General features: G+C 43.7%; 1 protein-coding gene across 2 annotated transcripts; it reads right to left on the bottom strand.

Annotated features, from left to right (window-relative positions):
- Positions 1-1,658: 1,658 nt before the first annotated feature.
- Positions 1,659-16,491, bottom strand: ATMIN (ATM interactor). Of its 2 annotated transcripts, none has more exons than XM_025268439.3 (4): positions 16,165-16,491; positions 7,321-7,446; positions 6,410-6,609; positions 1,659-5,405 (listed from the first exon to the last, which is right to left on the bottom strand). In XM_025268439.3, the coding sequence occupies exons 1-4, from the start codon at positions 16,489-16,491 to the stop codon at positions 3,593-3,595; spliced, it is 2,466 nt and encodes an 821-aa protein (XP_025124224.1). In that variant the 3' UTR covers positions 1,659-3,592. The 2 variants fall into 2 exon arrangements, with proteins under 2 accessions (XP_025124224.1, XP_025124225.1); XM_025268440.3 differs by lacking the exon at positions 16,165-16,491 and adding an exon at positions 8,854-9,009.
- Between the last annotated feature and the right edge of the window lie 280 nt (positions 16,492-16,771).

Raw genomic sequence — 16,771 nt, 5'->3', positions numbered from 1 at the left:
ATATAGATTTACATGTTTCCCCCTGAAGTTGAAGGAACTGAATGAATACCGGCACTCTTCCCGTGTATTATAGACAATACTCTTATTCCCTCATTTGCTCCTTTCAAACATGCATATTTTATCCTATTTTTAAAAATGTATTATTTACTTACTTGTTCTTTCTGGCAGCACTGGGTCTCCGTTACTGCGTGTGGGCTTCTCACTGCAGTGGCTTCTCTTACTGTGGAGCACAGGCTCAGCAGTTGTGGCACACGGGCTTAGCCGTGCAGCATGTGTAATCTTCCTGGACCAGGGATCAAACCTGTGTCCGTGGCATTGTCAGGGGGATTCTTAACCACTGGACCACCAGGCAAGTCCCCACACATGCATGTTTTAAAATAAAGAGCTCAAATGTGTTAATTTGAGGACACCCACAACCTGAGTCCTTTCTATTTGCTCTTTAGTCTGCCTCTGTTGATGGATATTTAGTTTAGTAAATACAGTTCACACAACTGTGAGAAACTTTGGATTTAAGCACTGCAAAACAATGGTATTTAAAGGACTATCTTCTTGACTCTCAAGAACATTAGATCAGCCTACATCTTGCTGAAAATACTAGATTAACATTCATGTGTTTTAAGGCTTTTAGGTGTTGGGAGTAACCAGTAAGTCAAAAGACTGTGTCCTTTGCTAGTGTCAGATCTAATCAGTGACACTTGAATGTATGTAAGATAAGCACACACACATATATGAGATATAAAACAATACTTGAGACTCCAAAGGCATCACCGACTCAATGGACATGGGTTTGGGTGGACTCCAGGGGTTGGTGATGGACAGGGAGGCCTGGCGTGCTGCGTTTCATGGGGTCGCCAAGAGTCGACACGACTGAGTGACTGAACTGAACTGAACCAAAGGCATCATTCCTAAACGCTTCTAAGTTACACATTCCTCCCAGTCTTTGTTTAAGAGCCTTCCGAAGACAAATCTGAGAAGCATTACTTTAAATATTCAAGTAGTAAGCACTCTTCAGTGTCAGTATTAGGTTAAGTTTGGACTGGAACTAAGATAAGCATTCTAAAACTGAGATCATAAAGGATTACATGAAAAAACCACCCTGTCAGTTACCACTATTAAAACAATTCAACTTCACAACTAGACTGAAACAATGTTTTCTTCCAATCAAAAGTAGCTTCAAACTTTGCATCTTTCAGGTAAGTCTAAAAAATTTCTTCTTTTATTTCCCTTTATCTCGAATCGAACACACTGATTTGGCTTTCCTACAGTTGGTGACTGAGCAAAGAACTACTCATATAGCTTTACCCTCACCTATTTGCTCTTAAGCTAGAACCACATTACTTACAAAGATAAAAGACACCCCATTATGAAATGGTGACATTTGGAGGAAAAAAAACGGGTAATTTCCTTTGAAAAAATTTTCCAAAAACTTATGGTAGTTTTTATCAAAATAAAAACTTTACATCAAAATAGCAGCTTTGGTAACGGAATGTCTTTCTCCTTTCTACTGGGAAAACCGTTAGCATATTTTCATGAACAAAGGTAATGGAAATAACTAGGCACAGTCATTTCATCATGTGACTTTCAGAGGAGGATGAATTTGTGAAGAGTTAAGGCAACAAAGTCACATTATGAGTACGTTGAAGAATTCACACAAAAGGTAGAATTCTCACTTCTCTTTAATCACTGAGTTTTCAGCTTTTACAAATAATCTTAGAACAATTCAGGGAACTAAGGTTCGGGTTGGGGACAGTTCTTACTGGTACATGAACTATTACATGCTCAATTTTCTGTAAATAATTCAGTTGGCTGAATTAACAAACATTGTCACAGACACACAGATTTTTTTTTTAAAGCCATAGATCACTGCATATATATTTACAAAAAGCCAAAACAAACATGCACTTCTCCTTACCAGGAGAACTGAAATAGATGTTTGAAACGTTAAGGCAGTGATGATTCTAAAACATAATGAAATACTAAGTTAAGGCTTTATGTTTGTTTTGAAACCCACATTCATAGGCAACTGTGACCCAAGCAAACTTTTATCTACCAGGTTGAGTTCATCTGCCCAGGACATGTTATTTATCCATTACCACCAATTCTTCTATGGGATAGGAATTAGTAGCAACACCATTGATTTGCTCTAATGAATTATTAGTTCCTGCCTTAGGTTGTATTTTGAGAGTTTAGTCTTCAGCAGCATAAAGCATGTGCCACATAAGGAAAAGAGCATTTTTTTAGGTAAACTTAGAAAAATGTACAGACTGCATTTTTACTTGCCTGAAAGCTGGCCAACAATCAAGAACTCAGGATCTTCTAAATACAAAAAACCCTCCAAGTGTACCTGACTGTTCAGCCATCTCAAAACATATTATGTTCTTGAAGTGCTGGATCTTCACCTCATTTTCTTTGAAGACCGTTCAGTATTACCCTCTCTAAACAAACAAAGCAACATAATGCAGAATGCCGTATTTTAGACAGATCTATTCTAGACTTGGTATCCTCAAGGCACAAACACTATTCTTGCTAGACCAATGTGTTTCCTCATTCCAGGAAAAAAATGAGAGGTGGATGAAAAGACTCACTTTACTCTAGTAGTTGATTGCACTCTTGCCCTAGCAAGCTTATGAAAAGTATTGAAATGTAACAGGGAATATCCTTTTCTCCTTACATTACTATTTTTATTGTTTTTTAACATTTAGAGCGACAAAACTCAGACTCAGCGGGTGGGGTGCACCTTGAGCAGCTCTGGAGCACCACCCTGGCCTTCGGTAGGGTGCAGGAGGGATGGCTTGTAGGACACACTCCAGGATGAGCTAAAGGGCGTGATTCTACAGCCCAGCGTTTCCATAGTTGGGGTGACTTACTGTCACTTAGACTGAAAGCATCACTATTTACACTAAGTGCTTGCCGCTACTACTTTAAGCAATAATTGTACAGCAACATGTCTTGTGAGCAAAGTACTTATGTTCCTACCAGTAACAGTTCACGTAGAGGGATGGCATTGGCTATATGCAAATTGTCTCAGAAGCTAAAGACAACAGTAGTTTTCCTTTGTGTCTTCAAATTAGGGAAGAGTAAGATGTCAAAGCAAGCAAAGCTGTTGGTGTTTAAATCTGACGGTGCAGCGTCAGACTTCTTCACACGTTATCAGGGAACAGGACTCTCTTAACAAGCACTGGCAAGAGTATTTTAGGTGCAATTTAAGTCAGTCATGCTTTGACGAACATGTTTTGAAGATCTGAAGTTTGTACCCTAAGTCCTGGTGAGCTTGGCTTCAGCTAAATGGCAAGATGGGTTTTAAAGGTGTGAAACACATTTTTTTTTTTAAAAAAGGGAAGACTACACTGAAAGGGCAAATGTCGGCAACACAAAAACAATCATGTTCAGATCAACATCTTACACTTTATAATACACTCACAAATTTTTACACAAATTTCATGTTTACAAGTACAAAAAGGCAAAGAACCTCAAAGAATCGAAGTAACTGTATCGTCAACTACATTCAATAGAGTTAATACTGTTGTCCCTGTTCTTCATCTTCTAAATCCAGAAGGGAACTGTGAATCCATCCCCCATGTGGACTCCGCTTTCAGAAGTTGGAGACTGGGTGTAGTTCTGCACACGTTTGGGTTTCAACAGAGCTGAACTGAGATTCCATCGTGTTCCAGGCCAGATCGGCCAGAAGAAAGTCATCCATTGCTGTCTGAGTTTCATTGCTGGTGAAGAATAAGCTCCCCAAAGTTTCGAAGCCAGAGTTCATGGTCTGTGTTTCGGCACTGTTCAACTGAACCTTGCTTTCCAGGGCAGGCAGGTTTTTAGCAGTGGAGATTCCGTCAGTCTGGGTCTCTGTGTCAGATGAATCAGTACTCATGGAAAAGCTGGAGTGTTTCAGGATACTTCCCAGTGGCAGACGAGGGCTACTGTCTAAAAAGAAGTTCAGGTCTGTCTGTGTCTGTGTGTCAAACATCTCAAGGCCTAAGAAGCTAGAATTCCCCCTACAACTGTAGGCCTGGGCAGAAGGGTCTGCAAGGAAGAAGTCAGTTTGGGTTTCTATGTCCAGTGACTCCAAGACTGGCTCAGTGGTCATGGTGCTAAGTTCACTCTCCTCGGTTTGTGTCTGTATATTTGAGGCTGAAAAGAACTCTTCGATATCAAAATCAATTGCAGGATTCTGGGTTGGGCCAGATGGGAGCTGGGTGTCAGGTCCAGTATTTGTGTCAGACAAAAGACTACGATTGTCCAGCGTCTGACCAGGTAGGTTACTTGACAAGATGTTTTCTAGATCACTTAGTAAATCCATGGTTTGGGTCTGATTATCTGTCATGTTCTGTGACGAAAGCATACTGTTTGGTGCACTGAAGGTTATTATTGGTGTGGATTTCTCAATATCTTGAGTTAAAGTTTTAGTGTGGTTCTGAGGTAACAAGTCATGAGTTACAGTCTCTGCTACTAAGCTGCTGCTTATAATATTGTCTGTGGACACACCATATGATGAATGGACACTTTCAAAAATGTCTCCACACATTACAGCTTGGTCCATCTGTACTCGGTCATCTGCTGGACTTTGCATTCCGCTGGTCTGAGTTTCTCTGGAGATCCCACCTGGCTGGAAACTGGCATCTATAAATGCATCAGTCTGAGCAGCGATGGATGAGGTTACCTTACAACTGGGCAAAAAAGTCTGAGTTTGAACACTAATGGGAAGGGAAACCTGGGAACCAAATGTCAAATCAGTTTGCGAACAGGACGACACAGAGGAGTCAGGGCTGGCCCACTGTGCAGTCGGCATGAACTGCGGTGTGGTGTAGGACAGGTCTGTCTGCACATTGATGGAAGAAATGCTGTTCTTCTGACATGTGTTCCCGAGTTCTTGTAACGGGCTAAATGGACTTTTACCCAAGTTCACTTGAATACCTGTGCTAATTGGCTCAACAGCAACAGGATTTACAACTTTTGAAAGAGGGAGACTCTCCTTGAGAGAGCAGGCTTCCGAATCCAGGCCGAGGATCAGGGTTCCAATGGACAAGGGCAGTAAGTGCACGGCACCGGGGGCAGAGCCCTGATGGTCGACACCCAACACCACAGGCTGGGCCGAGGAGTCGGCTGTAGGCACAAAGACAGGCACAGGAGAAAACTGCATGACAGGGAGTTTAACCAAAGCCACTTTGGGCTTTGGTAAAAGCAACTTCTGAGGGTACCGTGGAGCTGCTGGAAGAGTCTGTTGTTTGGCATTAGAGCTGCAAGAGTCTTCAAAGGAAGCCACCAGCTTTATTTCTGAAGTCTCTAGTTCTGGAGCGTCTGGTCGCGGAATTGGCTGCTTGCTCAGCGATTCAACGGTCTTCCTGGACAGCTTCTGGCTGTGCAGGCAGCTTTCCATTTTCCTTTTCTTACTAGGTGGATCCCTGAAAACAACGACAGAGTGAAAAAGAGAAAAGTGATTTTAAACTGCAGCTTTCTTCATCAACCCTGGCACTGTATCTTCACTTATAAGCTCTATGTCTCACATCTACAGCAGGGGTCAGATTCAGCCCAGTGAAAAGAAATCCCGTTTGTAACCTGGCCCATTACACAGAAGTTCAGAAACATGCCAACAGGAAAGGAGGAAGCACACCTTTGGGTAAAGCTCTAAGCACTAGAACTCAGCTTAGATCCGCAAGCATCAGGAAGCTAACATATTATACAATGCAGTGATTATCATGTCTAAAATAGGGAGCTATTAATCCAAATATAAATTTGACCTTTCAAATGAAGCGATTTCATGATTTAAACAACTCTTCAACAATCCAGTATCCCTCTAATAGAAAACGATGAAAGTTTTAGAAGAATTGAAAACTCAATAGGGACTTTCCTGGTGGTCCAGTGGTCAAGAATCCACCTCCAATGCAAGTGACACAGATTTGATCCCTGGTCCGAGTAGATCCTGCCTCTGGAGGACCAACCAAGCCGTGCACCGCAACTACTGAATGCCTGCGCCGTAACTAGCGCAGCCTGTGCTCCGCAGCAAGGGAAGCCTCCAGTGAGAAGCCCTGGCATCGCACACAAGGGCGGCCCCCGCGCACTGCAACTGGAGGAAGCCCACGCAGCCATCAAGACCCAGAACAGCCACAAATAAATACAGAAATCTTAAAAAAAAAAAAAAAAAAAAAGAAATCCCCGTAAGTTTTCAATTCGGAATAATAAGGGACCTTTAAAAGGAGTTGGTGAATGAGTAAGGAGCACAACTGGGTCAAGTAGATGTGGATTATTTACTAGTACTGCTGCCATTTCCAAAAGGTCCCTTCTTCATGGCTCATCTTTTCTCTACCATTCCTCCTCTCTCCTCAGCCTAACGGCTCTCCAGGAAGTTTCGCCTGAAGCTCTCCCCACAGATGCTGGCTTTTGGGCCACCACCCCCCTCCCCCTTTACCTGTGTTCTGCAGGGATCTCATGGCCAGTTCGGTAGATGTGGGACTGTAACGCAGTCCGGCTGGCATAGGGACACCCACACGTGCACTGGAAGGTCTTGCCACAATCCTCTGCATGTCTTTTCAAGTCCCACTCGGTGCCATACGAATTGCTGCACTTACTACATTTATGCTTCTTTTCAGCATGCATTTTCATAAAGTGCTAGGAAGAACACAAAAGGACTGAAGTGAAAATCTGCAACTGCTCAAAACCTTTCCAAAGTCATCAACATAAAATAACAATGATTTTACATGATAAAATATAGCAGTGCAAATCAAAAGAATGTAAAAGCAGGCCAGCTGCCCTTTAACATATGCCTCAGTTGAGACTGTTTTGGAAACAATCCATGGTATCCACCCCTACTTCTGATTTACAAATAAGTGCTGCAAGCAGAAGAAGTCTTGGAGTGCAGTTCTCAGGACCCCCTCCAGCAAACCCTCAGGGAAGTGTTTCAGTGTCTTCCAGTCCAGAATCACCACCTTCCCCATGGACTGGGTCCCTCCCTCCTCTCTAGGGGAGCTGCTTCTGAAATTCTTTTCCTACAGTTTCTTCCTCCCTGGGAGAACATCTCCCTATGCCTCTGCTCCTCTGACCTTGAAAGATTCACACCAGAGATCTGAAGTACACCCAATTTATCATACTTTGCTGACCTGGTCTTCTCTCCAAATCCACTCTGGACATCTTCCCCCCGAGAACCAGCCAGCCTTTGCTCACACCCACTCATTTTACCCCAGGTGAGAGACTTGGGTGTCTGTCCTTATAAGCAGCTTTCTGCTCAATTCTCTTATGATTGGCAAGTAATTACAATACATTGGGTTTATGACATCTGCATTTCATCCCTAGAGAAGTATATAGTTAAGACAAGTAAAATACCTGTTTTACGAGAGAAAATTGAGAAAATGGTCTGTCAGGGCCTCTAGGGCATCCTTCAATTGGACAACAGTAGAATTTTGGTACAGTTTTCAAATCTTTTCTTACTGTTGGATTTACTATGCCATCCTGCAAAAGAAAAATGAAATAATGATCTTTAAAAAACCATCAGAGTGAGTTGGGGGTGATAATACGGAACGACTAAAGATGGGCACAAGGGATCTTTATAGAGTGATGAAAATGTTCTGAAGTTTGGGACTGCAGTGGTGGTTGCAGAACTGTGCATCTACTTAAATGTAACTGAATTATTCACTTAAAATGGGTAAATTTTATCGCGCATAAACTTAATATGTTACAATTTTTCAAACAACATAAAAAACAACTATGTTGTTTAAAAATCTTCTATCCATTCCTTTAAGATTCCTTCTAGATTTAAAAATCTCTGTCCTTAATCCAATGTCTTTAATTGTAAGAGTTTCTCAGGCTCAAGACTTAGTGTCATCCTTAAGTCTTCCCTTCTTTTTTATCTCACCCCCCACTGAATCAGGGTGAGCCTCTGAAAGAAACCTCCTTTGACTATGATCAAAGTCTTCTTGATAAAGAGCACAGTGACTTTCTCTGATCACCCCTATGCCCCCTAACAGAGCTAAAGCGAGCTGACACAGCTCTTTTACGGCAGCATGAATACAGGCACCATGCTCTCATCTGAAATTTAGTAATCACTGTAATGGCCAGTGCTAACACAGCGCTTCCTTCTGTGCCAGGCACTGCTGTAAGCGCTTCATATATATATGAACTCATCCGAGTAATCCTTTGTTATTAAGTATGTGACTGACTTTTTGACTGGGGTTTTTAAAATAACTGGTGAGTTAATTTAGCCTGAAGTACTATCTTATTGCCCTTGAGGAACCTACAGCCCTCAGGAGTGAAACACCTCTGGCCTCCAGTCTAATTCTTAATTGGCCACCCCCAGTTGGCCCCAGAGGAAGGTGTGTGGGGGTTGGAGTGATGAAGGGCCTCTCTACGGGCCACTGGAAACAACCAGACACACATGCAGGCCTGCAGCAGCACCTAGATGTTTGAGTCCTTAGGTGCTGTGATGAGAGAGGATTCAATACCTTCGGAACATGCCACCTCCTCCTCTACCATCAGTGTGTACCTAGAGAGGAAATGAACAGCCATGTGGCTAAGACTCCCTTTGGTTTAACAATCTCCGTAGATGATCCTAATGTGTAGCTGAGCTTAAGAAACATGGTGCAGTGGTTAAACCCATGGATTCTGGAATATGGACTGGGGTAGTTTGAATTCTCTGCTGTAGTTTGAATTGCTCCTTTCCTTTGACCTTGAAAAATTTAACTGTCTTGGTTTCCTTCTCTGTGAAGTAGGCACGACAATAGGACCTACTTCAGGGTTGTGGTGAGGACTGGTGGCTCAGAGGTTAAAGCGCCTGCCTGCAGTGCGGGAGACCTGGGTTTGATCCCTGGGTCCAGAAGATCCCCTGGAGAAGGAAATGGCAACCCACTCCAGTATTCTTACCTGGAGAATTCCACGGACAGAGGAGCCTGGTGGGCTACAGTCCACGGGGTCGCAAAGAGTCAGACACGACTGAGAGACTTCACTTTCACTTTCAGGGTTGTGGTGAGGACTCAGTAGCATTATAGTTAATAGTATTATAAAACAGAGCTTATCACATAATCCCCCAATGGCTCAGCAGGTGAAGAACCCACCTGCAATGCAGGATCAATGCCTGGTTGGGAAGATTCCCTGGAGGAAAAGTACTCCACTCCAGTATTCTTGCCTGGAAAGTCCTATGGACAAAGGAGTCTGGTGGGCTACAGTCCATGGGTCCCAAAGAGTCAGACATGACTCAGTGACTAAGGCTATCACATAATCACTCCATTATTACAGCTACTAATTATCTGCTGTGGAGTTTTTGTTGCTTCTCTTGCTTTCTGCCAATCAACTTAGTGCCAATAAGCTAATCTAAACTCATACTATACATTACACACTGTTGTTGTGGCACAGAAATAAAAGCAAAGTAAACAGATCAGACCAAGTCAAACTTACATGCTTTTGCACAGCAAAGGAAACCACAATAAAACAGAAAAACAACCTGTGGAATGGGAGAAAATATTTGGAACGATGCAACATAGAAGGGCTTAATCTCTAAGACACACAAACAGCTCATATAACTCAACAACAAAAAACAAACGACCCATTCAAAAAACAGGTGGAAGAACTAAATAGACATTTCTCCGAAGAAGACATATATATGGCCAACAAGCACATGAAACATGACTCAACATCGCTAATTATTAGAGAAATGCTACTCCAACTACAGTGAGCTGCCACTTCACATCAGTCAGAATGGCCATCATTAAAGTCTACGAACAATAAACGCTGAGGAGGCGTGGAGGAAAGGGAACCCTCCCACACTGTTGCTGGGAATGTAAGTTGGTGCAGCCACTATGGAAAACAGTATGAGGTTCCTCAGAAAACTAAAAATAGAACTGCCATATGATCCAGCAATCCCACTCCTGGGCATGTATCCAGTTAAAACTATAATTCAAAAAGATACATGCACCGTTACATTCCTAACAGCACTATTCACAATAGCCAAGACATGGAAGCAACCCAAATGTCCATCAACAGATGAATGCACAAAGATGATATGATGTATATACATACAATAGAGTACAACTCAGCCATAAAAAAGAATGAAATGCCGCCACTGGCAGCAACACGGATGGAACTAGAAATGATCGTCTAAGTGAAGTAAGTCAAAAAGAGAAAGACAACTACCACATGATATCACTTATATGTGAAATCTGAAATATGACACAAAATAATTTATCTATGAAGCAGAAGTGGACTCACAGGTATAGAGAACAGACTTGTGGTAGTCAAGGAGGAGGGATAGACCGAGAGTCGGGTTAGCAGATTCTAACTACTATATACAGAATATACAGACAACAAGGTTCTACTGTATACTATAGGGAACTATATTCAATACCCGGTGATAAACCATAACAGAAAAAAATATATAGAAAAGAAAGTATATGTATGTAAAACTGAATCACTTTGCTGTGAACATAACATTGTAAATCAACTATACTTCGATTTAAAAAAGAAAATCTATGGACTCATCTTAAAGAAAATACTATACTTGTGAAAGTCTGATTGGAATGCTGCTTTTGTTAAAACAAGGACATCTGCTAGGCTCAAATGACAATAACACTGTCATCAAACTCATCCCATTCACCAATTTATCTTTTTTAAAGGAAATACTTTTTAAACTTATATTATCTTCCTTCTAGTGTATAATATGCAAGAAAAAATGAAATGTGGACAAGATATTAAGAAAGACCCTAAAAGCCTTAATTCACGTGACCATTACCAAATTCTTCTTAGTTACAACCAAGGAGATGGCCCTCTTCTGTGTTTTAGCCTGTCAAATGTTCTATAAAACTCTGCTTACAGGGTCACCACGAAATTCATGCTTATTTCTAAAACATTCTCAATTTGCTTAGCAATCCTTTTATTACCCCTTTTCAAATTCCCTATCATGTTCTCATATACCTGTTCACTTCCCTTTTTAAAAAAATTAATAAAATTTATTTTTAAGACTTTTATTCCATAGCAAAACTGAGTGGAAAGTACAGAGTTCCCATACACTACATGCAGCCCCCCCATCCCACTCCAATATAGCCTGTTTCACTATTAACATCTCTCAGCAGAATGGTACATTTGTTTACAATTGATGAAACTACACTGACACATCATTATGACCCAAAGTCTATAGATTATATTAGAATTCACTATTGGTGCTGCACATTCTATGGCTTTTGCCAAATGATAATGACGGTTATCCATTATTACAATATCACACAGAGTGTATTCACTTCCCTAAAAAGCTGTGCTCCGCCTATTCATGACACCTTTCCCTGTAAGCACAGACAACCACTGACTGACTGCTCATCTCTTTTCAGGGCTGACACTCCATTGTCTGGATGTATCACTGTTACCTACTGATCCACCTCTGGAAGGACATCTCGGTTGCTTCCAAGTTTTGCTAGCTACTCTTTTATACTGTCTCCTACCACCTGCTCGTCTTTCCTTTTCCACTGCTACCATCAATAGTTGAAGTATTCCTGACTTTGTTTGAACTTTGTCACTAGCCTAATTTCTAAACCTTCAATTTTCTTTTCACATGTTGCCAGATTCACCTTTCTAAAATATAGCTCTGATTATAACATTACCTCACTCAAACATATTCGAGGGCACTCCAAATTCTTCTAGCCACCGGGACATCCAAAGTCCTGTACTAAACAGCTTCAAACTACACTTCTTTTCTGTCATTTGCCTGTTATATCTAATGGAACTACTTAACATTCCCCAAATGTTTTCAAGAGGAGGAATATATATTTGTTGCACTTAGGAATCTTTTTGAAGAGTAAATGTTTATGGTCACCTAAGTGAAAGTTGTATCACACACCTGGATGAGACACTAACGGCAGCCATGCTGATGTCAACATCTTGGTGTTGTCATTACAGGTGTGGCAACAACCTGAGGCTGTTCACTTTCCCGCATTTTTAGGGCCAATTCCTCGGCCCATCCCAACACCACCTCTCTACCCAGTTCCTGACCTTCTTCCCAACCCTGTTTAGAGACAATAAGCTCTGAGATGAGAACAGGGGAGAAAAGAAATGGTGATGGCACAGTAAAACATGAACTGCAGTAAAAAGCGGTATTTTCGTTCTTAAGTGCTATATACATTCTAGAATAAAACTTAGCGGACTTATCCACTAAGCCATGCTTTAAAAATGTGTGTTGCTGGATAAGGTGTTCTTTAATGGTCCTCCTGTCCGTTTCACTATTTTCAAACACGAGGGATAAAAGAATCAAGAAATGCTCATCTACTCCTACTCTTCTTTCCCCCCGAATCACCAGGAACCCACATAAAATCACAAGGTATCATGTACCTTGCAACTTATAACTCTTATCTCCACTTTTATCCATCATCATTCAGAAGAACTTGTTAATCGTAAGGGAATAGTTCAGTGAGGGCAGGATACCTTCTGAGCAAAGATTAGAATAAAATAAAGAACATCTCAGCAACCAATGGGGAAGGGAAGAAAAGATTATCATAATGTAGGAGAAAAAAAACAAACTAGGGAAGAAAAAAACTATAGGAAAGAAAAAGAAAACTAGGAAAGAAACTAGAATTACGTAAGTAGCTCTAATCAACAGAAGAAAGGGAAAATCTCCATGGAATACTATGCATATCTCCAAGCGGACATACTCGGGCTTCAGGGCCAGGAGGAGCACACTGGAGTCTCTGGTCCAAAACAGAACCCTTTCAAGGCCACAGAGAGCTCCCCATCAGCTCTTGTCTGAGGCCTCTTTCCCCTACCCACCCCAACACGTGGAGAACATCGTGTCCAAGAGCAGTGTGTGAACTCAAGAGCCTGCTTCTTTGGCTCCCGACTAAGTGTAGATTCACCACACTGGGCAGCACTACGCAGATACAGCTGTTTTGTCACATAGGCCACCTTTATTTTAAAAACACCAAGACGGCAGATGTTCAGGGGCCACATGGTTAGAAAGACAGAACAAGGAAGCAAAGTGAGCCTGTTTGATAAGAAAAAAATGATGGTTCAGGGTGAGGTTTCTCAAATTTCCCCTGAAACAGGTCTCTCTAGTGACCTAGGAAGGCAACTCAGGAGAGTCCATTTTGGGGTTATTCAATTTTCAGTTCAGAAAGAGATCTTGAATGCACTGTGCTGTCTTCAGACAAGAGAAATCTGAGAAATGACTAGAACTGGAAGAATGGCTTCACACAGATTCTAAGTAGGAGAGGCTACTAATATTCAGCTGGGCTAAAGTTCAAGTAAAGACCTGACTGTCAAAATCTGCACTTGCCTCAAACATATTCCTTCTTCTTAGTCTACTGTATGCTCCAGAATTCCTGAACTTTATATATTTTAAAAACACAATTAGAAATAGACGTATTCAAGCTAGGCTTCAGCAGTAGGTGAACTGAGAACTTCCACATGAACAAGCTGGATTTAGAAAAGGCAGAGGAATCAGGGATCAAACTGCCAACATACGCTGCATCATAGTAAAGGCAAGGGAATTAAAAAAAAATCTACTTCTGCTTCACTGAGTATACTAAAGCCTTTGACTGTATGGGTTACAACAAATTGTGGAATATTCTTAATGAGATGGGAATACAAGATCACATTACCTGCCTCCTGAGAAACCTGCATGCAGGACAAGAAACAACAGTTAGAACCAGACATGGAACAATGGCCTAGTTCCAAATTGGGAAAGGAGTACGTCAAGGCTACATATTGTCACCCTGCTTATTTAACTTACATGCAGAGAACATCATAAGAAATGCTGGGCTGGATGAATCACAAGCTAGAATCAAGACTGTTGGGAGAAATATCAACAACCTCAGATATGCAGATGACACCACTTTAGTGGCAGAAAGTGAAGAGGAACTAAAGAGCCTCTTGATGAAGGTGAAAGAGGAGAGTGAAAAAGCTGGCTTAAAACTCAACATTCAAAAAATGAAGATCATGGCATCCAGTCCCATCATTTCATGGCAAATAGATGGGGAAACAATGGAGACAGTGTCAGATTTCATTTTCTTGGGCTCCAAAATCACTGCAGATGGTGACTGCAGCCATGAAATTAAGACGCTTACTCCTTGGGAGAAAAGTTATGACCAAGCTAGATAGCATATTAAAAAGCAGAGACATTACTTTGCCAACAAAGGTCCATCTAGGCAAGGCAATGGTTTCTCTAGTAGTCATGTACGGATGTGAGATTTGGTCCATAAAGAAGGCTGAGCGCCGAAGAATTGATGCTTTTGAACTGTGGTGTTGGAGAAGACTCTTGAGAGCCCCTTGCACACAAGGAGATCAAACCAATCAGTCCAAAAGGAAATCAATCCTGAATATTCATTGGAAGGGCTGGTGCTGAAGCTGAAGTTTCAGTACTTCAGCCATCTGATGCAAGGAGCCAACTAATTGGAAAAGACCTTGATGCTGGATAAGATTGAGGGCTAGAGGAGAAGGGGATGACATAGGATGAGATGGCTGAATGGTATCGCTGACTCAATGGACATGAGTTTGAGCAAACTCAGGGAGATAGCGAAGGACAGTGAAGCCTGGAGCGCTGCAGTTCATGGGGTTGCAAAAAGTCAGACACGACAAAGGGAGTGAACAACAATTGTATACTATCAAACCAATCCTGAGAAGTACTGATAAATGGTATCTTTTGCTTAACAGATTCTTCACAAGGTCTGGAGAGATATAGCTCCTGACAGCAGTTCCACAAAAAACAATATAAAGTGTTAAAAGGTGCTTGCCAGAATGACGTTCAGGCCAACAAGGTAAAGAGAGTCCTCGTCAGACTGGCCGCTTCCGTTGTGCTTAGAGATGTAATGTCTGCCTTAGTAATCAGTGAGGGTATGATCTGAAGGTGGGTGATGGCTGTTACATATGCTGGGAAGAGAACACAGCAATTAGGCTGCAGAATTCCTACAAATACATAGTTCATCCACTCAAGTTAAAATATGATTAAGGAAGGGAAGTGTTTAATTAAAATTTAGTATGAAGGAGGAAACAGGAGAACAACCATTCCCAGAGTTACTGCACTTGTGCGTGCAAGCAACCCAGAACTACCATGGAAAACTGCAGTTCCACCTGCAGGGAAAACACAGACCCACCTCAGCTTACCTCCACAGTACATTTCCATTGGGCTCCCTCATCTTCCTAAGAACCCTGTTGCCTCTCTACTCAGCTGGAGCTGGAAGGGGACAGCTCTTCATGGTCATCGTATCTACCCTACTACAGAAGACAACCTCAAGCTTTCTGTTAAATTCTTATCAGAAGTCTGATTCTAACAACGTTCCTGAGGAAGCTTTACCTGAAGGGCAGACATACCATGCAAGAGACTAGGTGATTTAAACTTGCTCCTCAATCAAGTCAGACCATCAAAAGCTACATACTCACAACGTAGCTTTCAATGACACACTTTAAAATTACGTTATAAGCCACTGTTGGCTTAGAAAGACTTTAAGAAGTGGTGGAAGGAAATGTCCTATTATAATGATTGAGAAATTATGATTTAAGAGGTATTGGGTGGGGCTGGACCTCTGGGTTTTTAATAAGCTTTCCACAGACAGCCACTTCGGGTTGAAAAAAGAATCACCTCCCCATTTTATGTAAGGTGGAATGGACGTTCAGGATTATTGTCCTGTAATTATATATAATGTCCCCTCTTAAGATCCTCGGGGGAGACTTCCTTTAGCTCTCATTCCTGAGCAAAGCTGGTATTACCAAAGCGGTGGAACTTGTTGCCAAATCTGCAGCTCCCTGCTAATGACTGGGCAGCACCCAAAGGCCCGAAGGAGGTGCTTGTGGGTGTGGTGCAAAGAGCGCCGGCACAGAGCCGAGCCCGCGTTTAAAGCCCAGCACTACGCGGGCAGCGTCACCGGTTTCTCTGCAACAGGACGGAGGTGCCCTGAAAGCTCACGACACGACCGTGAGAAACACACGGGCCGCCGCCGCGTGCGCGCCGGTGGTCCCGCGGGTCGGAGCCCGACAGCCTGGCGCGTGACACAGGGCTTTCCTCCCGCTGTGCCCTCCTGCGTCCGGGCTTCCACTCTCCCTGCCGGGACCCCCCTCGGCGGTCCGGCCCGTTCTGAGGGCCGCGGCGGCCCCCACCTCCGCCGCCGGCCGGACCCCGGCGCGGTCGCGTCCGCGGCCCTCGCCGCCCGCGTCAGACGCTCGGTGGCGCCAGGCCCCGGGAGGCGCGGCCCGCGGCGGGCTCACCTGCAGGCGGTGGCTCTTGACCAGGTGCATATTGAGCGCGGGGCTGTTGGGTAGGATCTTGCCGCAACCGCGCACCGTGCACAGGATGTTGGTCCGCACGGCCCGGGACAGCTCGCTCACCGACGGCTGGATAAGCTCCCGGGCCGGCGGCGCCGAACCCGCGGGCTGCTGCCTCGCCGGCGGCGGTCGCGGCCGGCTGCCTCTCAGCCGCCCGGGGGGCACCCACGGGCCAGAGGCGGCGGCGGCTCCCCTCGCGGCCGCCGGGACGGCCGGGGCGCCCGAGGCGAGAGCCGCGGGATCCGCCGCCGCCGCCTCAGAGGCCGCCATGGCTCTCGCGCCGCGGACGGACCAAGCCAGCCGGCCCCGCCTCCCGCCGCAGCGACTTCCGGAAGGGGGCGGGGCCTTATTAGCATCCGGCGGAGCCCGGGCGGCGGCGCCCCCTGCCGGAGGCGGAGGGCGCGTCTGCGGCGGAGCGCAGCCAGGTGAGGCGGGCGGGGTGTAAAACTTCACAGGGGGTCCTGGGAACAGGTAAGACATGTAGGTCCCTCTGAGCCTCATTCGCCTTCCTAGAAATCTGAACCTCGGGCAAAAGTTGGATACAAGAAAA

The sequence above is a fragment of the Bubalus bubalis genome, chromosome 18 (assembly GCF_019923935.1).
Source record: "Bubalus bubalis isolate 160015118507 breed Murrah chromosome 18, NDDB_SH_1, whole genome shotgun sequence".
Lineage (NCBI taxonomy): Eukaryota > Metazoa > Chordata > Mammalia > Artiodactyla > Bovidae > Bubalus > Bubalus bubalis.
Note: the sequence above shows the minus strand (reverse complement) of the source record. Positions and strands in the feature narration are given on the sequence as shown.

Excerpts from the sequence above, each read along its gene's own strand:
- ATMIN (XM_025268439.3), bottom strand. The coding sequence starts at position 16,491 with ATGGCGGCCTCTGAGGCGGCGGCGGCGGATCCCGCGGCTCTCGCCTCG. Across the intron at positions 7,447-16,164 it reads TCAAGAGCCACCGCCTGCAG|GATGGCATAGTAAATCCAAC; the intron begins GTGAGCCCGCCG and ends TTTCTTTTGCAG. Across the intron at positions 6,610-7,320 it reads AATTTTCTCTCGTAAAACAG|CACTTTATGAAAATGCATGC; the intron begins GTATTTTACTTG and ends TGTTCTTCCTAG.